Source organism: Lepidochelys olivacea, assembly GCF_965140295.1.
Source record: "Lepidochelys olivacea isolate rLepOli2 genome assembly, chromosome: 6".
Lineage (NCBI taxonomy): Eukaryota > Metazoa > Chordata > Testudines > Cheloniidae > Lepidochelys > Lepidochelys olivacea.
Window position 1 is genome coordinate 48,376,948 of NC_140416.1, and position 26,799 is coordinate 48,403,746.

The 26,799-nt window shown below is 44.6% G+C and overlaps 1 protein-coding gene across 3 annotated transcripts in view; it reads left to right on the top strand.

Annotated features, from left to right (window-relative positions):
- TRIM44 (tripartite motif containing 44) overlaps positions 1–18,194 on the top strand; it is a 104,932-nt gene extending 86,738 nt beyond the window's left edge. For 2 of the 3 annotated variants that reach the window (XR_014712018.1, XM_084630762.1), the window contains 2 exons: positions 6,423–6,511; positions 10,184–18,194. Coding sequence is in view for 2 of the 3 variants with exons in the window: in XM_084630762.1 (XP_084486888.1) it covers positions 6,423–6,511; positions 10,184–10,241 (147 nt within the window). In the remaining variant the exon portion in view is untranslated. Of the gene's footprint in view, positions 1–6,387; positions 6,512–10,183 lie in introns of all 3 variants that reach the window. The other variant, XM_084630763.1, reaches the window with a different exon arrangement.
- Positions 18,195–26,799: the final 8,605 nt, after the last annotated feature.

Sequence of the window (26,799 nt, forward strand, 5' to 3'; positions counted from 1 at the left end):
CTGCTCTCTTGATCTCCAAGGGAAAACCTCAGGCAGTGAAAAGTATTCCAAGGTCTCCCTTGCTTCCTGCTTCTTCTAATCTGCATTCTCAGGAATGAATCAAAAGTGTGAAAGGAGTTTGTGTTTGGTCCTATGCTTTAAAGGGCTGGAGGGGAAGAGCAGGGAGAAAAGAGATGAGATCTATTTATAAGCCAAGAACAGACTTTTCTCGTCTGACACTTCAAGGTCTTATTTGAGCAGACAGTCTGGTGAGAATAGTTACACGTGTGTGTCCTACTCCACCAGCACCTTAATAATAAATAGTGATGTTATAACTAATACTCCAAGAGACTGGAGTGTAATTTTTCTGTTTTATCTTAGTCTCTTGCTGCAGTGTTGTGTATATGTGTGCTTTTATATTGAGCTGGCATCTTTCTGTATCGAAAGGGAAAAAATAAAATAAAATGCAGGTTTGGCCAGATAACCAGTGAGTTTGAGTATACACTTATCCTATCTCCTGTCTGGGCTGTGTAACTCTGCCTGTTAGGGGCAAATGAATTTTAAGAAAACAAAACCTGGCACCTTACTGCCAGCCACTCAGAGTCTTTCCCTCCAATGGGGAAAACTCTCCGGCCTGTGAGATCGCTTATGAGAATTTGTAGTTCAAAATATCTAGAAATAAAAAGGCAAAGAATTAGGAGAGGCAGTGTATTCCAGTGGCTAGAGCAGTGGATTGGGAGTTAGACGACCTGGATTCTGTTCCCAGATCTGCCAGTGATCTCAGGCAATTTACTTTCCCTCTGTTTCCCCTTCCCCACGCTCACTTCTTCTCTTTGTCTGTTTAAATTGTAAGCTCTTCAGGGCAGTGGCATTCTCTAGCACAGTGGGGCCCTGATCTCTGTTTGGGGCCCAGAAGTGTACACTAATAAATACAAATAGGTGGGGAAAGCACTGAAAATTCCCATTTCTGCTTTTTACTTTCATTCTAGGTGACCATTTGTTTCCAGGAAATGTGTGTAGATATTATATATATTTGCATAACGAAAATATATAATGCCTGAGACTTAATACAACACTTGCCTTCCCAGTGAGAAGAAACTAGTGATGTGGAATTTTTTTTTTCCACTGACATTTAGTGACCATTCTATTAACAAAGAGTACAGAAGAGATTAAGTGCCTGATGATGTTGTCTTCGCTGATCCCGGAATTTTAATTTTGCCAAACAAGTGTGAAACTCTCTGGCAAAGGGGGAGACCATTCTGCAAGCTGAGGAGCCTGATCTTTCTTGGCTTGTCCCCTAAGATGTTCTTCCCGGTGATATACTCATGACTGGCACGTGTTATCATTCCGAGTGCTCTCCCGGTTGTGTATAATGGTGTAAAATGTTTTTGAGAGCCCTGGAGTGTGGATCCATTGTATGAAACATTCTCTGTCTACTTCTGAAACATCTGTGTTTTTGCTGCCTCCAGCAGGATTGCACTGAAAGTGTTCCTGATTATTTAAAACACAAACCGAAACCTGGGCCGACTGAACCTTCGTGGGATAACTTGTTTTTTCTATAGGGCTGACCAGCCTGTTGGTTTGTTTTCCCCCTCCCCAAGAAAAGGTCCTCTGCTCTCCAAATGTTCATACTGCCCCCTTCTATTTACTAACTTCCCCTCCCAGCTTAATATCATGCCAAACACCATCCTAAAATAGGGATGATCTGGCTCCTTCCTAAAAGTAGAAAAGAAAAATATAGAGCAATCCTCCACAGGCAATGGGTTGAATTAGTTTCAGCAAGTAGATCTCCCCCATTTCTATTATCCATGTTTGAAGCTTGTCTCCAAATTGGCTAGAAGGGATCACTGTGGTGTAGTATGAGGCGCATTCCCTTCCTCTGGGGACTGAGCGCCCTGCCAGCTAGGGAGAAGAGGTTACTCCTATTCTCTCCAGCTGCAAGAACACCCACCCCAGGAGAGGGACATCTCTGATGGAATTAAAGAGATTAACTAAATGTCAGCCAGGTCTAATCAGAGGCAGATAGAACAGGTCAGGTAGATTTTGGGGGGGGCACATGGTTGAATATGACACTTTAATGGGGCCAGTTTTATGAGATCACTGGTTATGAGCTGTCTTCCATCACCTCCTTTTGGGGGTTGGGCCATCCGTTCAGACTTCACAGGACACTAAGAAAGTGCGGGGATTTTCCCCAACCACCTTTAACTGAGGGCATCGTGTACTCCAGGACCCTCCTCCTTCCAACCTGCAAACCCTTGAAAGAAAAGTTCCATTAATTGCTGAGGTTGCCCCTTTTTTCCCTTCCCCGGCCCATCCAACTCTTTTCAGAAACTGTCCCACCCTTTGGTTGCAGACTGTTCTTTTCCCCACCTCTCCATTTGTCCCAGCAGTTGTCTGCAGCTGTGCCTCTCTGGAGGCCATCACTCTATTGATGTCTTGCATAAACTGGGAGATTGTTCTCCCCCACCATCCCGCCGCCCCATCTCCTTTAAATGATGGATAGGCTGCAAAATAGTCTGTGTGGAAGATGAATACACTGGGGACACTTTCAGGGTGCCTCACAAAATGGAAATGACTTCCTGAGATTCCCACTGTTTTAGAGAGCCATTCTGCTACTGCTTAGCATAACTTCTCAGGATAAGCCTCAAGTATTTACTGAAGACAGCCTGTCACCCCTCTTTAGTTGGTTACCTTGGTGCTGCTTGTTTGCACAGTGAAGCATGCAGTATTTTTATGAGTAAAGCACCTGCATTTCTGGCCAGGCTGCTCAGGAGAACTACGCCAACCATTTAAAAATATGACCAACAATATTAAGCTCAGTATTAAAACAAATAAAAAAATGTAACCTAAACAAGAGCATCATCTCAGAATCAGGGAGGGGCCTCACCCGTGTAACGCTTGCTTAAAATACAGTATGATTCTGAAAGTGAGTTTTCTAATCAGGGATTTATTCTGCACTATATACACCTGCTTCTGCAGCAGTACAGACTGCTGGTGTGTGGACAAGCAATTGCCATCCTATATATATATATATATATACACAAACGTGTACAGTTCATAAACATGATAGGGTACAACGAGCACTTTGTTGGAGGCAATGACCTGTTGCACGGAAACAGAGAAACCAATTTGCACACAGCTGTGTACACACACTTACACAGTAGAGGTTTTATATGCACTGTGTAGATTCCTGCATGACCTTCAATTGCTTACACACAATGCTAGTGCAGTATAGCATATGCTCACTTAGAGTGGTCTGAGAAGTCTCTTGGTTTTAAGCAATTGCTAATTTTTAGCTTAATGAGAGAGTGTGGACTAATGGCCAGAACAAGGGATTGGGAGTCTAGCTTGCTGGATTCCATTCCAAACTCTGCCCCTGACCTGTTCTGTGACCTTTGGTAAATCTGTTAATCTCACATTGCTTCATTTCTCCTATCTGAAATGAGCATGGTGATACTTGCCTTTCTCATAGGGCTGTTGTGAGGTTTTGTTAATGTCTGTTGAGATCCTCTGATGAAAGGCCCAACAGAATTGCAAAGGTATTATCATTATCTTCCAGGCTTCTCTTCTTTTACAGATACACGTTCACTTGCAGTCAATATCTAATTATTAGCACAGATTTCAGCAAATCAAGATGAGCCAACAGGACTCCATTCTTTTGTCCCCTCACAAAGAAGAATGCTCTTTCAAGACTTTGGCACATGAGCCAATCAGATGAGCTTTTGTGTGTGCTGAGGACAACTTGACAGCAAGGATACCCCAGAGGCAGAATGGGTGAACTGCTCTCCCTGGGGAAATGTTTTTTGCAGAACCCCTGATTAGTGTGTTGTGCTCTGAAGAATTTCAGTTTCTCGTCTGGGTTGGTAATGACTGAAAGTTGTGATCATCTGATGGCTTATTTGCTGAACCTGTGTGAAATGATTTTCTGCAGTCTCAGTCCAAGTCCCAACGGACAAGTAACCATATCACAAGCCATTACTACATATGGCACTAGTTGATCTTTGCTGGCCATATCAGCAGAGACCAAGGACCAGGTAGACCATGGACACTGACATTCACTCTACTCATTCCCTAGCAACGTTCCCTGCTGCTCAGGGTTGAGGCGTGCTGGCAGGGCCCATTGTGGGGGAAAGTTTACACTGCTGTTGCCTATGCTTCCACCTGCTCTGTGAATAAATAAAGCTTCAGTCTTCAGGGCTGTCTTTCTAGCACCTTTCAGTAGCACAAAAAGAAGGACCAAAAGAAACAAATGAATTCTTCAGCATGGATTAGGAATTGGTTTTAAGATTCCTCATTGGCTCCCTTTGCAGCCAGTACTCATGTAATGGAAGGGGAAGGGTGTAAGCGAGTGCTGTCCTCCCTGATTAGCTGGAGATATGTCCCCTGCTGTTGCCTGCCGTGCCTCTACTAGTTCCTATTTTCCTTTTCCTGAGGGCATGTCTACAATTAAAAATTACAGCTGTGCTAGTTTGTTAGTCTCTAAGGTGCCACAAGTCCTCCTTTTCTTTTTGCGAATACAGACTAACACGGCTGCTATTCTGAAAGCTGTGCTACTGTAGCACTTCAGTGTAGACATGACCTGTGCCAACAAGAGGACTTCTCTCTTTGGCATAGGTAATCCACCTTCCCAAGAGGTGGTAGCTAGGTCAATGGAAGAATTCTTCCAGCAACCTAATGCTGTTTATGCTGTGGATTATGTCAGTGTAGCTATTATCTCTTGGGTGTAGATTTTTCACATGCCTGAGAGACATAGCTATGCCGTTGCAAGTTTCTAGTATAGACCAGCCCTGAGTTTCCTAAGTGGGGAGATATACATGTGTCTTGAAGGGTGCTTACAGCTGGATGCAGAGTTCAACACATTGCCACAAGAGCAGATGTCTTATGCAGAAGACAGATTAGTTCAGCCGTACACAGAGATTAATAGATTTAGCCAGAATTCTTGGTTGGTGTGTGCATGCTAGTTTCTGGGTCGTGTGTTGCTGATTTCATAGTGAAATAAGATTTCCCTCACCCCCACTGTGCCGATACTATTCTTCCTGCCTATTTGTGTCAGCAGGCAGCTCCGTCTAATCTGCTCATTACTGTGTTTGGTTTTTATATTAGTTTAGAAGAGTAATAGACATTTATGGTGCACCACTCAAAGTACAATTCCTAAGGACATTTACCTGTGAGAGAGATCGTTATCAGTGCATAGAGACCCTAGACAGACAAACTGAGCTTTCATTTTACCAGCATTAGTGAGAAGTGACTGGAAAGCCAGGCTGAGCATCTGTGAAAGCAAAGGGGGTGGTGAGGTTGTGAAATTCTCCAATATTGCATGGTGCACAGTCGAGCCAGAGCATCAGGAGACATGTGAACCCATTAATCATTGGACGGCAGCTGCCAGCTCTCTGACTTTAATTGAGGGCCTTCTAATACTTAAGCTGATTTTGTGGGGTAAGGGGCGCTGTTAGAGAATTTCATTGCCCACGCAATGAGGTGTGAACTTAACTCAAGTTTGCTGAGTGACTTTCAACTACTGGGGGAAATAATGTTAGCACCATTTTCCTTCAGAGATTGCTGTCTTGGCAGCATGTTTAGATTTTTGTATTTTTCTCTCTCTCAATTTCCTGTTGCCCAGGCCCTCTATCTCAATGATTTACAATCTGCTGCATTTTTATTAAAGATTCTCATGGAGGGAAACTGCTTTGGAGAGAGTTGCTTTTCAATATCCCTGCCCTGAGAAGGGGGGTGAGAGTTGGGAGGGAAACAGTTACTTAACAGGGAGAGGTGGTTCGGGAAGTGTGTATTTAAGAAGAATGGTTGAAAGTGTATCTTATAAATTCCACCCACTTTCTAATAAAAGAGGGTGCCAGACTATATAAATCAAAACACCTGCCTGGCCCTCAGGACTATGTGACTTTGCACTACAGCCAAGCTTTTCAAGAAACCCAGCTGCATTGTTGCAAGCAAAATAGGGATGCACCCCCTCTCCCTTTTTGTTTTTAATTGAACAGAAATTGAGCCCTGATTTGTCATTCCATGCTCTATATAATTTTCTCCTATGATTTTTTTAAATGGCGGTTCTGTGGCATTTGGTAACCTAGTGCTACCACCTGGCTAACCTGTATTCCCAAGAGTATGCAAGACAGTGAGCCTTGAATCTAATATTGCACCAATGTTACACCAGCCTTTCTTTGATTTCAGTGATGTTACTCCTGATTTTACACTGGGGTAAGTGTGAGGAGAATCAAGCCCTGTGGATGCAGCTTGCAGGTGTATAGCTTGTACACCTGTTACAAGGTGCAGCCCTGTGTCCAGAGGAAGGCTTCTTTGCAGGTCATCTGTCACACAGGGGGAATCATTCATTGATGTATTGTTTGCGTGGGCTCTCAGCTCTTTTCCCATCTCTGTTTTGTTTGATTACAGAGCTGATCCTTTCCCTCCTGCCTCTTCTTCCCAAGGAAACGGGCGATATGATGACAAGGACCCATCGTCGGCTAACGGGCCCTGCTGAGACAAGACGGGTTTGGCTGCAGTGGAGACATTACAGGTATTTTTCATTTCCTCATCAACTGCTACCTCTTAAATTTACAACACAGGTAAAGGTAGGAAGGAGCATGCTCCTCCAGTGACCTCCCACACCCAAGTGATGTCAGGGAACTGACTGAGCAGGGATAAGGCCCGCCTGCTATGAATAGAAGGACAAGCTAATTTATTTTGGTTTTTACATTGCACCCCTCACCATGTATCTGAGCACCTTCTAGGGATACATTAAGCAGTGTGACTGGCCCATGTTGCCTTCTTCAGAAGAAGGTAAGGTCTTTGAAAATCTCCGTCTAAGGCGCTATGTTATCTAGGCACTCAAATCCCATTGAATTTCAATGGGATTTGGGTGGCCTAATTTCCCTAGGAGCCCTTTGAAAATCTCAGCTTTAGCCAGTATGTGCTGGGTGAAAAAAGTCTCGAGCCCAATATGGCAAACATGTCATTGGTCCGATGCTAGTCTGGGGATCATCTGTTCACCATGTTTACTCACCTTGCCCCCATTTTATATTCCATCTCTTGGTAATGCTAATAGATTTTTTTTAAGTCATAGTAAAGTTGATTCATGTGCTGGGAAAAGGGCAGCCCAGATGTGGTTGATTAGTCATATTTTCTTTAATCTATTTGGATTTTCAGCCCATGTTCAGTAGTAAAAGCAAAGGGGAACAATAAGATCTTGCTTTAGGTTTCATACCAGTGGAGTCCAGGGATGCAGTTCAAACTCTGCAAGGCTTCTGGTGGGAGTCTTTCACAAAAGACACTTTGTTCCCTTTGGGACAGATACCACCAAAGAGTAGAGTTTATTTCGTAATTATTTTTCTAGGGTCTCACTGTTTCCAGCTTGCTCACAAATACTTCACATAGAGATTTGCTTGGAATGGCACGAAAGGGGACCGACACTGACGATTTGCTTTCTATGCATGACATGGCTTGCCCTGTCTTCATGAGATCTTTCTTGTTCCTAGGATACACTTGCTTGCCTTAATTTATGGGGCTAGTTTCCCCACCCTCCCATTTGGCTGAGATTTGTTTTGACTTTCTCACTAAGCTCCTTTCTGTGCAGGGACAAAACCACTAACAATTAATTTAAGTGAAATGAAAATACCGTCCTTGTGCTCAGGTAGGGTCTGGGCTGCTGCAACACACTCCACCTGCTCAGATGCAAAAGGAACCTCATGTTTTGTTCAACAGGAACCCATCTGAAGAGCAGAGCGCCACTTGTGGGAGCTCCAGAGGAACTCTGCTCCCATCAGTGTAGTTTGAAAGATGTGGACTACAAGAGTGATGGCATGTGAACTAAGGAAAGGAAAGAAAAGAAATGACTCACTAGATCAGACCAAATATCCACCTAGTCCCCTCTCCCGACAGCAGGTAGTTCCAGATGCTTCAGAAAATGACATAACTTCTCCGCTCCCCTTGTTCAACAGTGGCTATTAATAATGGAAAATAATCATAATTACTCATAGCATATGAATAAATGTTATCAAAGCTAATGAGGGATACCACCTATTACTAATAAAAAGGAAATTTACCTCATTCTGCGGTAACATTCCAAGGGTTGTGGGGAAGGGCAATTTTTTCCTGACCACTAATTTGTGCTCTGAAGCATGAGGATTGATTGCCCTTGTAACTCACCGTAGCAGGTGTCATTGCAGGTATCATTCTTGTTCATATGTATGTAACATTTGGATTCTTATTGCACCGTTTCAAGTTGAGAAGAAAATTTAAGGCTGCACAAATTGCTCCCCAGAAACATTATTACCCAAGGGACTAAAGGGGAAATCCAGTGTTAAAATCTATGTATCTTGTAGGCCCCTTGCTTCTTAGTGGACTGGATGCATCTTCCTTTAAACCAGTAAAAAAGATTGAGAGCAGTGGAGTCATTTAGTTTCATTTAGTTTTTCACGGTGTTACTGCACGTAATGAGCTCAAAGTCTGAGCTGGACAAAATCTCCAATTTTCTGCCCATCCCCCCGTGGGGAAGATCAGCGATCAGGTCCCAAGCTCTTTTGGCTTGTGATGGGCTGGGAATACTATGATAGACAGTCAGGGGAAGGGGGAAATAGGATTATGTGGCTCTATAGAGAGCCACAGTCCCTGTCTTCAGATGTTAATGTCAAACAGGGGAATGAGCAAAGTAAACTAGTCAGACTACCTAGTGCCCTCCATAAAGGGACTGATGGCTCAGGGGGTTGATAATGGGATTTACTTCAAGGTCCCTGGTTCAAATTCAGCCCAGATCAGTAAAGACTAATAGTGGTTATCATCCAGTGACTACTATATGGCTAATGGAAAAAATGTTTCAGCCTCAGCCCAGCTCCTAGAGATCAGGTGTCCACATAATAAAAAACTGTCTCCATTGGTATAGAGTAGGTAGGTTTGTCTACAATCGTAACAGAGAAGCTATGTGTTGAATAAGCAAGACACTGAACTTCCTTCTCATCCCTTGAGGTGGCTCAGTCAGGACTGAGGCACATTAATAGAACTTGTACACAGTAGCGCTTACTCCGGTATAACTTAAGTCGCTCAAGGTGTGGAAAAGCCGCCCCCCTCCCCCCCCTGCCTGTGCCGTATCTGCTTTGTGGGTGGATGGATGGATAGATCAACTCCGTCTCCGAAGCTGTCACTCTTGCATTTCCAGCTAGCACTAGATCATCTTAAACTAGATGAACAAGCCCTTTGGGATGTCAGTTGTTTCAAGAGCATCCTTTTGAAGTTAAAGGTCCCGGAAATCTATTTTTGGTGGAACCACTGGTACAGCCATATACATTATGAGTTAACGTTTTAAACTCTGTCCAGTGTCAGTTGCATGCAGCTGAGCTGGTATTTGTCTCCTCTTATTAAAAAGTTTAGGCGGGGTAGAAGAGCAGTCGTGTAATACTTTACTTATCACGTACAGAAAATGTAATCTGGCCCCTAGAATCTTCACTGCATCTGTATTTGTCATTACTGGTCCCAGCGATTTTACTAGTAATGAAATAGAAAGAGCACAAGTAAGAAAGAAACTAGACAGAAAGTGTGACTCTTGATCCAAACCGATGGAGGTGGATTCAAAGAGCTGATGATTGTGTGGGCTGATGATCTCTGAGGGAGGAAGAGATAGGAGAATGTGTTCTAAATGTGACTTATGGTAAGTGGACAGGTCATGGGATATAGAGACTTTGTAAGCTCTTCACTTGCAATGTAGCCTAAGTCCTAGATACTAAAATTTGTTACCAGCTAATGACTGTTCATTGGTCTATGTGCAGTGAGTTGGAGAATCTCAATCCAAGTTCTCCTATGGACAGGTGTCCACGTCACAAACTTGGCCCCACTATAACTAGTCCTAACTGCCCCCCTTGTTGGCAATCTCCATAGAGTGCCCAAGGATTGAATATGTGATATTCTCTCCTCCATGACCTGGTCGTCCAGAATCCCGTTGAGACATGCCAATGGTGAGAAGTTGGCCAAATCAGACACCTGAAAGGTGTATAGTCATCTGGAAAGGTTGAGCACCACTGCTCTAAATGACAGAAGGAGAAAATGTTCAGGGTTTGATTGTGTTTAATTCATGTAGGCTCTTACATTTGAGCTGGGGAGACCTATTCATCATCATGAGCCATACATTTTCCACCTGTAGATCACCTGCCATTTCCCTGCTGTTCCCTTACTAACAGGAAAATCTGCTTTTGCTTCACAGAAGGATCCTCTCCACACAGACTCCATGTGATGCTGAGCATGCAGGAAGAAGGTCTTAAGTCACACAACTGCAGCAGAAGCAGCAGCAACCGTTTCCTCCCTTTACTTTGCAGTGTCTTTGGTTCTCCTAGATAAAAATATGATCCTTCCACGCACCTGTCCTTTGGGAACACACTTACTGTCACGCCTAGCGACATATTTCCCGAGCCGCCTTTTCTTAGGAGGACAAATATCCTGCAAAGATATGACACTGGGGAACCAGTAATTAAAATGAAGAATGCAGTACGGTAGAAAGTAGAAATATGAGTCTAAAAGCCACACTGGAGTTTTTACTGATGGGGGTTATTGAGGACTTCAGTTTAATAATTCAGTGCAGCTAAGATTAATAAATGATATGAAGTGGAAATGGTCTTTCAAGAAGAAGGATTGGAGTGGTATGTTAACAGTTTAATTTAGTGTGTTCTGAAAAATGCTGCATGAAACCCTGTATAATAACTGAGCACAGTCCTAAGATTTCAGAGCCTTTGTAGTGGGGGAGAATGTGTATCATGAATGATATTTATGCCTCATGAGTGAGGCTGTCTGAGCACAGGCTAGAGAGTCAGGGATCCCAGCTCTGACACTGGCTTCCCGTTGGGCTTCCATCAAGTCTCTTCATCTCTCTATCTCAGTCTCTCCACCTGGAGCATGGCATTGGCTTTCATTTTCCAGGACCAAGGGCTGCCACAGGGAACTCCCATAAAGCGCTCATCTTCAGGTTTCCCACTTGTAGCAAATCACAGCCCCTGAGCACTTGATATATTGTCATTCCCTTCCACCCCTTCTACCATCTTTGCTCCATCTGTCTGTAATGTCAGTGAATTCCAGCCCTGCTTAATGAAAGGGCTTCAGGAGACATAGATAGAGGTCTATGCAGCTTAGAGGCTCATCCTGCCATCACATACTACAGGTCATTGGCCCAGATCTACAAAGAGACTTAGGTGCCTAAATACTTAAGCATTAGGCCAGGGGTTTGGGGGGAACAGTCGCCTGGTGGATATGGTATCCAGCAGGGAGGTGGGAGACCCAGAATCTAGTCCCCCTGCTCCAGTGAACTTTTAACTTATACAAAGTGGAACAGGTTCAACAGGAGAGATTACAAGAGCCCCTTCCCTCCCCCATTAGACTATTCCATAGCTCAGTGGTTAGAGCACTCTCCTGAGAAGTGGTTGTCCGTGTTCAAATCTTTTCACCCCCACAGGCCAAGGAAGAAATTGAACCTGTCTCCCCCACATCCCAGGTGAGTGCTCTAACCATTGAGCTAAAAGTTATAAGGGAGCTACATCCTTTGGGAACAATGAAACTGTCATCCAGTATGGGGAGGCTCGTGAGAAGAGTGAAGAGATCCTTCTGAGGAGCTGTGAGCTCACTCCTGTGAAAGATAAGAATACCTACTAACCATGCCTCATTCAGGTCCCTGATTCATCGAGGTACTTTTAAGCAGTGAGCGGTCCCTTGACTTCCTCCTCCTCCTCCTCCTCCTCCATGTTCTCCCATTCCTCACTCCAGATGACTCCTGGCCAGTGTTAAATTGATTAGTTGATTACCTTGCTACTGTAGAGAAGATTTGGGGAAAATCTTATTTCCTGGCCATGCTTCAGATCTTTGTATATATTACAGCCATATTGCTGGGGTACAAGTGGTCTAATGAATTTACTGTCCGGGATGTGGGATGTCAGAGTGTGCATGCACATGTTACCCTGGCCGCCTCAAACGTGCACATATATTCTCCAGGTACCTCTTGCGCTATCATACGTTTCGTTTATGCCACTCAGCTTGTTTAGTTTTGACTTAAAAACAAACAAACCACAAAAACTTCTGCTTTCATTTTTCCATTTTTTTCCATTTTTTCCATTAATTATTATTGAAGAACTGGGCCAAGTTCACGCTGATGTAAGCCCATCCAATTCCCTTGAAGCCAGTGGAGTAATCCTGCTTACAGTAGTGGTGAATTGGGCTCCGTGAGTTCAATGGTATAGATGGAATTTAGTGACTTCCTAAGGTACCGTATAATGTATCAGTTTCTAGAATAGCTTGAAATTGAATATCAAGGTTTGGGAAACACCTTGGGTTACTCATAGGTACACAAATAGCAACATCAGTGGAACCAGGCATGTGAATAAGGGAAGCAAATGTGGCCCTGAATCTCTAAACAACAGGACACACCCACTAAACAGGATTGTCACAAATCTCAGAAGTTGCACAAGATTGTTTTTATTTAATTTTTTTTTTTAAACAGCTCCCGGTGGGAGGTTGTTTTTTTCTCCTCAGCAGCACAGGGTTTTGCAGGCTACACCATTTAGATAGATTTCAAGGGAAACCGATATTTTAGTCACTGAGTGAAACATTTTTACTTCCTAAAATTTAAAAAAAAAAAATCACAATTTGCATAAAAATAAAGACCATCATTCAGAAACCTGTTATATGAAACTCAATAATCCAGACAGAAAGAGGTACTGCAGTATATTTTTGGAAAGGTTTCTGGTCTCTTTTGCAGTCTCATGCTGTCTAGGACACCTGGTAAAAACTTGAAGCAGGGAGAGCATTAAATACAGAGCAATGGCTTGTACAGAATGACCCGTGATTTCTGTTTTATACATTTGATCAATTTAAATCCTGTGATATTTCCCATGATTGCTCCAGCAGCTTTCCATAAACTACACAGTGCCATGTTAGTCCTTCAGCATAAGAATTACATTGTTCCCATATTATTCTTAAACCATACTGTGTAAGGGCAGATGTATTATTCAGATTGGATTGAATTATGTTTTGATTTGACACGTGCTGCAGTACTCACAGAAATACCAAGTAAGCCTTTATCAGGGGAGCAGGTAACAGCTTCTGTAATGAATCAGGAGCTGAATAAGGGTGACTGGTTGCTATCCAAACAGAAGCAAAAGTTCCTATTTAGCATGGCTCATTAAAATGATGGTGCACCCAAGTGGGTAATAGCAGCAGCAGAAGAGATATCCTGTAGGTATCAGGGCATTGATACAACTACACTGGGAGGAAATAGCTGAAATGACATTTAATTCTCACTGCTTTGCTCCCTAAACTCCCTGTGTTTTAAACGAATGCCTCTGCCACTGGGTTGCAAAGATGGACAAATCAAAGTACTTTGTGGACATTAATTAATCCTCACAACCTCCCTGTGAGATAAATGATTCTTATCCGTATTTGACAGGTCAGGAAACTGAAGCATTAAACAGCTAAGTGACTTGGCCAAGGTCCCTCAGTGACAAAGCAGGGACTAAAACCCAAAGCTGCTGATTCCGTCTCATTTTCTAACTACTACCCAACAAGATCCTTCTTGTGTGATTCTCTTTCCTGCTGTTCACGTTAATAGGAATCTTGCTGTATCCTGCCCTGAATGGGTAGTAGTTAATGTCTGATGTAGTGTTTAGAAAAAACACACAGCATCTAGGCCAAAGGATTAAAAATATGAAACTCATGGACATACTGGAAACTCAGCTGATGTTACTATGAAGCACTCTTGACCCTCCAGATGGTGCTGTATATATTTTACATAGACATAAGTCTTCTCCATACTCTTGTACCATTGAAGCCTTAAATATAGTTGCAGGTATTTTTCTCCAACCAAGGAAAGCCTGGCTCCTATTTTTGCTGAAATGCATAAAGCTGAAAGACACTCCTATCAGTAAGGCTACTTATATAAAATTCCCTTTGCTGCAGTTCCTGCAACAGAAACATTGTATTATAATGGAGATTTCAACTCCTGTGTTGCACAGCTCTTGGGCAAATCTGTCTTCCTCATTTAGCTTTGGGTCCCACGAAGGAGGATGATGGGAATGCCAATTAATCTCCATAAAAGCCACAAATCAAGCCCTGTCATAACTAAAGAGCGCTCAATGTGGTGTCATCATTACTTACCTCTGGGTGAACATGAGAAGCAGGGCGCTCAATCTGGGCCTAATTGCAAGTGTCACAAATTACTTGTAGTTGAGAGATTGGCTCATTAGTTGAGAGCCTTTTGCACTGGGAGGCCCAGAAATTCTGATGCAATGTGGCACTGCAGGAATGGAGTGGGAAGAAAACATGCTTCTGAATCAGTAGAAATCACAAACATTAGGACCTCTCTTCATGTCTCGCTGTGCCACTCTGATGGTTAGCTAAAAGAGAAGAGGATTCCCTGGGTAGAGCCTTCTCTACTACAGTCCAGATTCCACAATCTATCTTTATTTAGGCCCTGATTCTGCAAAGCTCTTCAGCATGTACTTGAGGTTAAGCACAGGCTTAAGTCCCATTGAAGCTAATCATGTATTTAAGTGCTTTATGTAGAAACTACCACTGATTAATAACTGCTCTTGTTCAGTTGCCAAATGTTCATCACACAAGCCACAAGGGAAAGCTATTACATATGACTGCCTCTGGGCTTATTGAAAATTAATACAGTTTGCAGTTTCTCCATGAAAAATGGCATGGCTATTTTTTTTTCCCTTTCCAGATCTTTGATCAGTCAAATCGGTTTCCATGCATTTACTTTTGAGGATGAGGCATGCTTTGAGTATGCACCTGGAAGTCAGGAATTTGAGTTCTAATTCCAACTTTGGCCTTAGGCACAGCATGTAACCACTCTGTGCCTCAGTTTCCAAATCTGTAAAATGGGGTTAATGATACAAGGGTGTGGTGAGGATTAACTAAATTCTGTTCAAGTCCTTTCAAGAGGGATAACTACTGTATGTAAATATTTGGTTTGCTTTTTGCTACCTAAGTCTTTTCCTTTCTTCAGTCTCTTTAGACGAAAATCATACATGCCACAGGCTCCACAGAGTGAAGCTAATTTTTTCATAATATTATTGTTTTAAAATCCTAAATTATGCCCAGTGGCTGTTATTTTAATATAGTCCCAGGTTAATTGGACTGGAACCATATGTATATTTGGCAACAAAGTATAACTAAAATGTTCTCTCTTTAGTTATTGAGAAAATAATCTGCTGAATGCAAAGAGTCATAACTATGGTCCCTGTCCTACAATCAGTTCTGTACAGGTGGACCTCAGTTCCCATGCTGACCCCTTTTGATGCCAGTTGATTTACATGCACAAGCAGGGATCCACACTACTTGATCCATTTGCAGGACTGGGCTCAAATCGTGAAGTCCGGCCTTGCTTTTCTCAGTCCTTTTTCAGGCAAACATTATCAAAGGGGACTTGCCTGAAGCAAGACTACATTTGTGGGTGAGGACTTCAGGACTTTGAACTTTGGTGAGGGCAGATAGGTGCCTCAATGGGAATTAAGTACCTAGGTGCTTTTGAAATTCCCACTAGGCACCGAAGTGCGCCTTTATGTACCTAAATGCCTTTAAAAATCTGGCCCCTATGCAACTCACATATACAGTGTTCATTGGGGGGAAAAAAGAGAATTACATCCACACACAGGGTCAAAAGGGACCTATCTGCATCTTTAGGCACTTGGGCACCTAACTCCTGTTGGTTTCAGTAGGCATTAGGAACCTAAATACCCTTCAGGATCTGTGTCTTAGGGTATGTCTACACTACAAAATTAGGTCAAATTTATAGAAGTCTGTTTTGTAGAAAGCGTTCTTATATAGTTGATTGTGTGTGTCCCCACACAAATGCTCTAAGTGCATGTAGTCGGCGGAGTGTGTCCACAGTACCGAGGCAACCATCAACTTCCGGAGTGTTGCACTGTGGGTAGCTATCCCACAGTTCCTGCAGTCTCCGCCGCCCATTTGAATTCTGGGTAGAAATCCCAATGCCTGATGGGGCTAAAATATTGTCGCGGGTGTTTCTGGTTACATATCGTCAGGCCCCCCTTCCTTCCCTCCCTCCCTCCGTGAAAGCAAGGGCAGATAATCGTTTTGCGCCTTTTTTCTTGAGTTACCTGTGCAGACGCCATACCACAGCAAGCATGAATCCCGCTCAGCTAACCGTCACCGTATGTCTCCTGGGTGCTGGCAGACGCGGTACTGCATTGCTACACAGCAGCAGTTTATTGACAGCAGACAGTGCAGTATGACTGGTAGTCATCGTTGACGTAGTCCTGGGTGCTCTTTTAACCGAGCACCTACGCAAACATGGGAGTGACTCAGCCAGGTTATTTCCCTTGTTTCGGCTCATGGCGATTGAGTCCTACCGGCAGTGCAGTCTTTTAATCAGCAGCCAGCAGAAGATGATGGCCAGTAGTCATACTGCACCGTCTTCTGTCGAGCACCCAGGAGATGATGATGGCTAGCGGTCGTACTGCACAGTCTGCTGCCAGCAAGATGTATAAAGATGATGGAGTGGCTCAAAAGAAGAAATAGACCAGATTTGTTTTGTATTCATTTTCTCCTCCCTCCCTCCCTCTGTGAAATCAACGGCCTGCTAAACCCAGTTTTGAATTCTATCCTTGAGATTTTGAGTTCTGTCCTTGAGGGGGCCATTCAGTTTCTGGCAAAGCCACCCCCTTTGTTGATTTTAATTCCCTGTAAGCCAATCCTGTAAGCCATGTCGTCAGTCGCCCCTCCCTCCGTCAGGGCAACGGCAGACAATCGTTCCATGCTTTTTTTCTGTGCAGACGCCATACCACAGCAAGCATGGAGCCCGCTCAGATCACTTTGGCAATTAGGAGCACATTAAACACCACACGCATTATCTAGCAGTATATGCAGCACCAGAATCTGGCAAAGCGATACCAGGCGAGTAGGCGACATCAGCACAGTGACGAGGGTGATGAGGGCATGGACACAGACTTCTCTCAAAGCACGGGCCCTGGCAACGTGGGCATCATGGTGCTAATGGGGCAGGCTCATGTGGTGGAACGCCGATTCTGGGCCTCGGAAATAGGCACAGACTGGTGGGACCACATAGTATTGCAGGTCTGGGACGATTCCCAGTGGCTGCAAAACTTTCACATGCGTGAGGGCACTTTCATGGAACTTTGTGACTTGCTTTCCCCTGCCCTGAAGTGCATGAATACCAAGATGAGAGCAGCCCTCACAGTTGAGAAGTGGCAATAGCCCTGTGGAAGCTTGCAATGCCAAACAGCTACCGGTCAGTCGGGAATCAGTTTGGAACAGGCAAATCTACTGTGGGGGCTGCTGTGATGCAAGTAGCCAACGCAATCAAAGATCTGCTGATATCAAGGGTAGTGACCCTGGGAAATGTGCAGGTCATAGTGGATGGCTTTGCTGCAATGGGATTCCCTAACTGTGGTGGGGCCACAGACGGAACCCATATCCCTGTCTTGGCACCGGAGCACCAAGCTAGCGAGTACATAAACCGCAAGGGGTACTTTTCAATAGTGCTGCAAGCACTGGTGGATCACAAGGGACGTTTCACCAACATCAACGTGGGATGGCCAGGAAAGGTACATGACGCTCGCATCTTCAGGAACTCTGGTCTGTTTCAAAAACTGCAGGAAAGGGCTTTCTTCCCAGACCAGAAAATAACCATTGGGGATGTTGAAATGCCTACAGTTATCCTTGGGAACCCAGCCTACCCCTTAATGCCATGGCTCATGAAGCCATACACAGGCAGCCTGGACAGTAGTCAAGAGCTGTTCAACTACAGGCTGAGCAAGAGCAGAATGGTGGTAGAATGTGCATTTGGATGTTTAAAAGTGTGCTGGCGCAGTTTACTGACTCGGTCAGACCTCAGCGAAACCAATATTCCCACTGTTATTACTGCTTGCTGTGTGCTCCACAATATCTGTGAGAGTAAGGGGGAGACGTTTATGGCGGGGTGGGAGGTTGAGGCAAATCGCCTGGCTGCTGGTTACGCACAGCCAGACACCAGGGTGGTTAGAAGAGCACAGGAGGGTGCGGTGCATATCAGAGAAGCTTTGAAAACCAGTTTCATGACTGGCCAGGCTACGGTGTGAAAGTTCTGTTTGTTTCTCCTTGATGAAACCCCCCGCCCCTTGGTTCACTCTACTTTCCTGTAAGCTAACCACCCTCCTGTCCTCCCTTCGATCACTGCTTGCAGAGTCAATAAAGTCATTGTTGCTTCACATTCATGCATTCTTTATTTATTCATCACACAAATAGGGGGATAACTACCAAGGTAGCCCAGGAGGGATGGTGGAGGAGGGAAGGACAAGGCCACACAGCACTTCAAAAGTTTAAAACTTTAAAATTTATTGAATGCCAGCCTTCTGTTGCTTGGGCAATCCTCTGGGTTTGAGTGGCAGGGTGGACGGAGGCCCCCCCACCGCGTTCTTGGGCGTCGGGGTGAGGAGGCTTTGGAACTTGGGGAGGAGGACAGTTGGTTACACAGGGGTTGTAGCGGCGGTCTGTGCTCCAGCTGCCTTTCCTGCAGCTCAGCCATACACTGGAGCATATTAGTTTGATCCTCCAGCAGCCTCAGCATTGAATCCTGCCTCCTCTCATCACGCTGCTGCCACCTTTCAGCTTCAGCCCTCTCTTCAGCCCACCACCTCTCCTCCCGGTCATTTTGTGCTTTCCTGCACTCTGACATTGTCTGCCTCCACACATTCATCTGTGCTCTGTCAGTGTGGGAGGACAAAATGAGCTCAGAGAACATTTCGTCGCGAGTGCGTTTTTTCCACCTTCTAATCTTTGCTAGCCTCTGGGAAGGAGAAGATCCTGTGATCCTTGAAACACATGCAGCTGGTGGAGAAAAAAAAAAGGGACAGTGGTATTTAAAAATACACATTTTATGGAACAATGGGTACACTCTTTCATGATAAACCTCGCTGTTAACATTACATACATAGCACATGTGCTTTCGTTCCAAGATCGCATTTTGCCTCCCCCCACCATGTGGATAGCCCCTCCACCCTCCGCGCCCTCCCCCTCTCCACCCCCCGTGGCTAACAGCGGGGAATATTTCTGTTCAGCCACAGGCAAACAGCCCAGCAGGAACGGGCACCTCTGAATGTCCCCTTAAGAAAAGCACCCTATTTCAACCAGGTGACCATGAATAATATCACTCTCCTGAGGATAACACAGAGAGATAAAGAAAGGATGTTGTTTGAACGCCAGCAAACATACACTGCAATGCTTTGTTCTACAATGATTCCCAAGTACGTGCTACTGGACTGGAGTGGTAAAGTGTCCTACCATGGTGGACGGAATAATGTTGCCCTCCCCAGAAACCTTTTGCAAAGGCTTTGGGAATACATCCAGAAGAGCCGTGAATGCCAGGGCAAATTAATCCTTTCACATGCTTGCTTTTAAGCCATGTATAGTATTTTAAAAGGTACGCTCACGAGAGGTCCCTTCTTCACCTGGCGGGTCTGGGAGGCAGCCTTGGTTGGGTTCAGGGGGTACTGGCTCCAAGTCCAGGGTGAGAAACAGTTCCTGGCTGTCGGGAAAACCGGTTTCTCCGCTTGCTTGCTGTGAGCTATCTACAACCTCATCATCATCATCTTCCTCATCCCCAAAACCTGCTTCCGTGTTGCCTCCATCTCTATTGAAGGAGTCAAACAACACGGCAGGGGTAGTGGTGGCTGAACCCCCTAAAATGGCATGCAGCTCATCATAGAAGCGGCATGTTTGGGGCTCTGACCCAGAGCGGCCATTTGCCTCTCTGGTTTTCTGGTAGGCTTGCCTCAGCTCCTTAAGTTTCACGCGGCACTGCTTCGGATCCCTGTTATGGCCTCTGTCCTTCATGCCCTGGGAGATTTTGACAAAGGTTTTGGCATTTCGAAAACTGGAACGGAGTTCTGATAGCACAGATTCCTCTCCCCATACAGCGATCAGATCCCGTACCTCTCATTCGGTCCATGCTGGAGCTCTTTTGCGATTCTGGGACTCCATCATGGTCACCTCTGCTGATGAGCTCTGCATTGTTACCTGCAGCTTGCCACTCTGGCCAAACAGGAAATTGAAATTCAAAAGTTTGCGGACCTTTTCCTGTCTACCTAGCCAGTGCATCTGAGCTGAGAGTGCTGTCTAGAGTGGTCACAACGGAGCACTCTGGGATAGCTCCTGGAGGCCAATACCGTCTAATTGCATCCACAGTACCCCAAATTCGACCCAGCAAGGCCAATTTCAGCACTAATCCCCTTGTCGGGGGTGGAGTGAGGAAATTGATTTTAAGAGCCCTTTAAGTAGAAAAAAAGGGCTTCGTCATGTGGAGGGGTGCAGGGTTAAATCGATTTAATGCTGCTAAATTCGACCTCAACTCCTAGTTTAGACCAGGGCTTAAATACCTTTGGAAATCTGGCTCTACATCCCTTCTGTGTCTTAGGTTGGGCTGTTAGACTTTAGACCTTGTTAGACTTTAAATATTTAAAACAACCCTCTTTAAAAACAACAATATCTGTAGTATTATATTTCAGTTACAAAGCTTGTTAAAAGGGGGAAGGATTTGCGTTTCCAAACTGGAAAACCAGACTGTATCACATGGGTTTGATTTTTGTTTTCAGGAGAATGCATACATTATTTTAATGTAAAGGACAAATCAAATCCCATCAGCTATTATTGACACCAGCATTATCACAAGGGAAATCATGCAGACTCCGTTTTAGCTTAGGATGAGCTTTGTAATATACATAATTCTTAATGAACTGGAAATATTGCTTTTTTTGCACTTTCTGGGCTGTGTGTCTTGATCCAAGTTCTGTTCTCCATGAGCATTATTTCTTAATGGTTTAAAGTTGCAGATGTTTCTTTGTTTGCCTAGACCAGTCCAACTAAAGAGGAAAAAGTAAGTCTGCAGCCTGAGGAGACTAGGTTGAGACTTTTGGAAGGCAGCAGAGGTAAATGGTGACAGTGAAGCAATCAAGTGGTCAGTCTTAGTTACTGGAATAAGAAAAAGGGATGAAATGCTACTTGAAGTTGATTGAGTCATTAGCAAGCTTTCAATATGACAAAAATGCTACTGCTCCTGTGGCAGCTAGCCTCGCTTGCCTTGTTTATTGCAGTCTAAGTATCGTCGTATGCATCCATAGTAGTTCTATTTCTGTCTGCAGAGAGTGTAACGGTCTCAGCCTGATGCTTTGCAGGCTGAACTTCTTAAAATTCGATTTTACTGGGATGAAAAGTAATAAGCAAGTTATAGATCAGATTTATAAACTCATTTATACAGCAAAGAGCTCGTTCCTGATCTCATTTATACCAATGTAAAGCCAGAGTAACCCCACTGAAGTTGATAGAATTTACACTAGTGTAAATGAGGTGAGAATTTGGCCCAGTATTCTTAGGCTTTCCCCATAAAGCACAGGACATTTTTAGTTCTGCAACGCTCAAGCCTCTTTATTCATGTTCCCATCTGCTGATTTGGTTTATGACAACACTAGCAACAGACAGTTTCCCTAGGGCCACATCAAAACTCTTTAAGACATCTGAATCTGAAGATTGGATGAGTGGCGGGAAACGCAGCTGACAATATTCACCCTCTTCTCTTGCAAAGGCCTAGATAATGAAATCTTTAAGCAAAACAAATTGATGCAAAGAAATTCAGAGGTTTCTGGTGGGCTTAGAAACCATTACAGCAGCCAGCTTCTGGAAGACTGATTTAATTATACCAGTCTAAAGGGGCGCTGATCACTTGACATCTCTCCAGCCCTCAGATAGTCTTGGAACTGGACTGGAGAAATCATTTGAACGCAGTGGTGCTCATTCAGTATCCAATTTACCAGCACTAGGAAAGCATTACAATAGGATTGACATTATAAAATATTCCCTCTCCATGTCCTTTGTGCCAAAATCAGAGATGTAGTTCCTCCATAGACAGCTGTTTGGTTCCTTCCCTCTTATGCTGTGATTTCTGGCTGTTCCCTGTCTGCACTCTTGCAGCAGGTCGTATAGTGATATTTTGAGGGGACTGAAGTGTTGTGAAATATTTTTGCATGGCAGGAGATGCAGGTGAGTTGACTGGGTAAGAAAGATGTGGAAAGATGCCAAATTGACCAAAGACACCTGTATAGCCATAGGACAGCAGGAGGAACAGCGATGTAATTCCTCCATGCAGTCCTCCCTCAACTGACCTGCAGGGACTATATGTAGGGGGATTGAGTGTAGTTTACTCTCCAAGACCTGTGCAGTCTTCTGCCGCAACAAGGGCACCAACCATTGCCAGTGGACACTGTTCTCCTAGGAAGTGGATATGGGTCCATGCTCCATGTGCCATGGTGATGAGAGTTGGTATAAAAAACTAGGCATTGGATTATGTAGGAGACTGAATGCTGTCAGATGGTCACGACTGACCTAAGATGGATTTAAAGCATTGCCCTAAAAAGGAGGGGGCTCGATGGACCTGATTCTCAACCACCTTGCACCTTGTGTAGTCCCTTACACCTGAATAGAAGGCATATCATTTGGATGTAGTAGCATTTCATATGCACTTTACACAGGTGTAAATAATCACAGAAATCTGCACAGCAGAGACCCAAGATGCATATCCCTGTTACCATGCAGCCACCATTCTGCCATTACTTTAACACAGCAGTTCTCAAACTGTGGGTCGAGACCCCATTTTAATGGGGTCACCAGAGCTAGCTTTAGACTTGCTGGGGCCAAAGCCAAAGCCTGACCCTCACTGCCTGGGGCCAAAGCCATAGCCTGAGGGCTTCAGCCCTGGATGATGGGACTCAGGTTATAGGCCCCACGCTTGGGGCTGAAGCCCTTTGGCTTTGGCCCCTGCCTCCAGGGCAGTGGGGTTTGGGCGGGCTCAGGCTTTAGTGCCCCCTGTGGGTTGTGTAGTAATTTTTGTTGTCAGAAGGGGATCATGGTACAAGGAAGTTTGAGAACCCTGCCTTTGAAGCAAGCAAGCAGCAAGACACAACAGTCCAAATTGGGGCTTAGCAGCTGCAACATCCAGGAAACTCCACAAACCCTAGGTTAGTGCCTAGACTCCCTACACAATGCATGGGGAGAAACAGGTGCGTGAGAATGAGATCCACAAAAACCAGCATGGTAGGCAGGAAACTACCTAAGAGCAAATACCAACGAGAGGGATGTGCCCTAAGCACCCACCTCTCTCAGGGAGGGAGGCACTTACCTCTGCACCTCTCCACAGGTGCGATCTCTATTCTGGAGTCAGGCCCATAAGCCATTTCATGCTATAACAGCAGCAGCGTACACCTAATTCCACACATAACAGCTGAGTAGGCAAGCCTCAGAACCATAAGCCCAGTGGGTAAAATACTCATTCAGGATGTGGGAGACCCCAGCTTAATTCCCCCACTCTGCCTGATGAGAAGGGATTTGATCCAGGCACTTCCACCTTTCAGGTAAGTCTCCTGCCCACTAGGCTGTGAAATAGTCTGAGGGTGGGACTCTCTCAGTTTCTCGGGTTGAAGCCATGCCACTTTGTATAAATAAATATACATGTAGCCACAGAAAGAGTGAGACTGATGCTATCGTCCAGTGGTTCGGGCCTACCCATGTTCAAAGCCGTCCTCCACCTTCTCCTCAGGCCAAGGGGGGAACTAACCCAGCATCTTCCATATCCTTGGTCAGCACCTAAGCACTGGGCTAATGATTATAAAGGAGACCACCTTTTTCCTTTCCCCCCAGCCATTTTGTGTGGAGGTAGGCATGCTCACACCTACCATATTGTGCCCCACAAGTCAGATAGGTGGGACAATACCTGTCTTCACCTAGTTTGACAATGGTGCTGGGGTCTAGGCACAAGATAGGCAACTGGACCCCTGCTTTGGGCAGCAGTGCACATGCTCAGAGGCAGAAACTTAGCCACGTAGGGAACTGTTACAAAAAAAATTAGGCCCCAAGTGAGTCTAGGTACCTATAGAATTGGGAGGCAGTAGAGCAGGGGTTTTATGGATCTTACTGGTGCCTAAAACTGGGACTTTGTGGATCTGAGCAACATTTATTCCCCCTTGCAAAGCTTATTTCACTATAGAAACTTCTATCCTGAATCAGCCAATACATCACCTAATCTGACATTCTGTCTCCAATAGAGGCCAGTACTGGAGGTTTCTTCAGAGAACTCATAAAATCCTTCTAAAGGATCCAATGGCACAATGCTATGCCACAAAGGGACATTCTTCCTGACTCCAGCTTGCGCTCATCTTATGCCTTGAAGCATGAGAATTAATTAACCGTATAATTTTATAATAGCCAGGGTAACTACAAATACTGTTCTGAAACGTAGAACCCTTCTCTAAAACTTCCTGAGTTCCTCATCTCACATACAGCCCACGTCAACAGGTTCCACAGGTTACAGAAACCAGCTGCTGGGGCTCTAAAGCCTCCTGCACCTCTTGGGTACCCTGCATGTGGCCTTCCTCATACCTGATCAGAGCTCTTCTTGCTTTGCCAGCAGCAAGCAATTCAAACAAAGCACTGATAAAAGGGAAACAACAGAGAAAATAAGAGGGTTGTTCATTCCTCCATTTCTGTTTGCAGCCAAGATGGAAGAGAAAACGAGCTTCTGCCCCTTAGGCAGCCAGAGAAGAAGGAATCCTAGAGAGCCACAAATTCATCACTGTGCAACATCTGCCTTGCAAGGCCTTTGACAAGTTGGGGCATCAGCTCTTGAAGACAACACAGCCAAAGCTGTCAAGAGCTTCTGCTGTAATCATTTTATGGTTCCCTTCCATTCCCTGTGGCAGGGCCAGATTAAGTGCAGCATAAGTCCCAATAACCCTGATGACTGAAAACAAGAATTTTATTCTTGGAGAAGGAAAAACAGAACATCTCACAAGCACTTTAGTGTAATTCTGGCATTGCTGTGTAAACCACCCCCCCCCCCCCATAAACTGAGTTTGAGCTGCTAATTCAGGCTTTATACAGCTAAGCCAGCTGTCCCATCAAGCAAAGCTTCCTTAAAGAAACAGTGACAGCATATTTCAGATCCCTCTGCTCCTTGAGACATCAAGTTCTTTGCTTCCAAAGGCTTTCAGTTTCGGAGTCATTTCCAAAAAATAAGCTCCAAGCTCCCACTGGATGCTTTCTTACATAAGAGGACAACCTCAGCATGATCCCAAGAAGTATTTCCCTTACAGTCAAGAAGTAAATAGAAGAGCTTCAAAGCTACTGAAGCAAGAGAGAGAAGCCCTCTCCATTGAGACCCCCAATCATAGCAGGTAAGTGTATTAGCACTGGTGTTCCCAGACACACAGTTACAGAGAACTATAACCCAACCCCTGACAAACAACCCTTCCCACAAACAATGCTTTCCCTCAGCAGCTCTAGCTGTCCCATGGGAAAGGAAGGTAAGGGGAACAGTGAGACCTGGCCCACTCCTGCTCCAAGAGCTTCACTTACACGAACTCACAGAACATGGATTGATGCCCATGCCTGTGATGAGTATTTCAGGACTCAGCCCACAAGTCAGTGTTTAAATGCAGTTGAAAGAAAACCCTTCTCTCCCATCTTCTTTCACCTTGATGAGTAACTAGGTAAGGGGGCTGTATCCCTTTGACACATTCCCTTTGATGATTAACTGGACCCCCACTTATCTAGCAGATAAGCTATTTGATTTGCTCTCCATTCCATGCTCACTTTTTTTTTTAACTTCTCCCTTTCACTGTAGCACCTTATGAGTTTTAGGGTAGGAGTTTCTGTCAGTGAATACAATTTATTTCTGTTCACAATCTTTTTATTGAACATAACCTCTCTCACAGCGGGCAGGATTAAATCATAATAGGGCCCAGTAATGGCATAAACAGTTGAAGAAAGGAGGGATGGAAAGTGACTCACTGCCCTGGCTTCCTCTCCAATATCTGGCTTCCAAGGCACATTCAAATTGTGTCCAAAGGAAGTCTATAAATTCCTGGTGCTTTTTAAAATGAAGTGGCAGCCTATGTCACATCTGTAATTCAAAGTGAAAGCCAGGATTTGCAGTCTGTGCTTCTCCTAGTGGAATTCATTCACTGTATCTCACTTTTCCTGCAAGCCTAAGAGAGTGTTTAATATTTATTTCCACTGATCCAAAAGGACAGGTTAAGTCAATATTTAATAGTTGGTTCTGCTTTTGGAAAGTTGAGACCAAGTGATTTTTCCCCCCCTAGCAGGTTGCACAGCCGTGACTTGCTATCTTCATAAACAGCAATGGAGCTGTAAAGACAGTGAGCTTGTTTATGAGGAGGCAGCCCTTGAGGTTTACAGCACAGTTTATAACAGCTCCAGGGGCTGGAGGTCAGGATTCCTTAGTGCCCAAGGAGATCTGGTATCCAACCCAGGCATCACGCCTGCAAGATCTGAACTGAGCAAGGGTCTGATCCTGCTAGGTGCTCAATGCCTCATGCAAGGTGCTCAACTTCAACTTCCATCAATTCCAATGGGCACTGGGGGCACTCAGACCAGAAAATTCTTCATTTGACCTCATCTGAATGGCAAGCACCAGCGACAGGATAAAATGGTAACAAAAACAAGTTGAAAGAGAAGCAGTAATCTGGCCTGCTAGACTCCAGATTAGGTTACAGTGATTTATGAGGATGGATCCCACCCTGCTATTTAATAATCACCACATTGAACTGTGTGGTGAAAGCTTATCACTTAAAGTTGTCTCTTGCTGCTGAAACGTCTAGACCTCCAGGAATGTGAAAGAAGCAAATCTGAGTAGTAAGACTCTTTACCTTTTAAGATTGAATGAAAGGAGGACCTGAACCTGGCCCTCCCATTCTGCACACACTTTGGCTCTTGATGTATACTTCAGTGCTGATCCATTTTTCTAGTTTG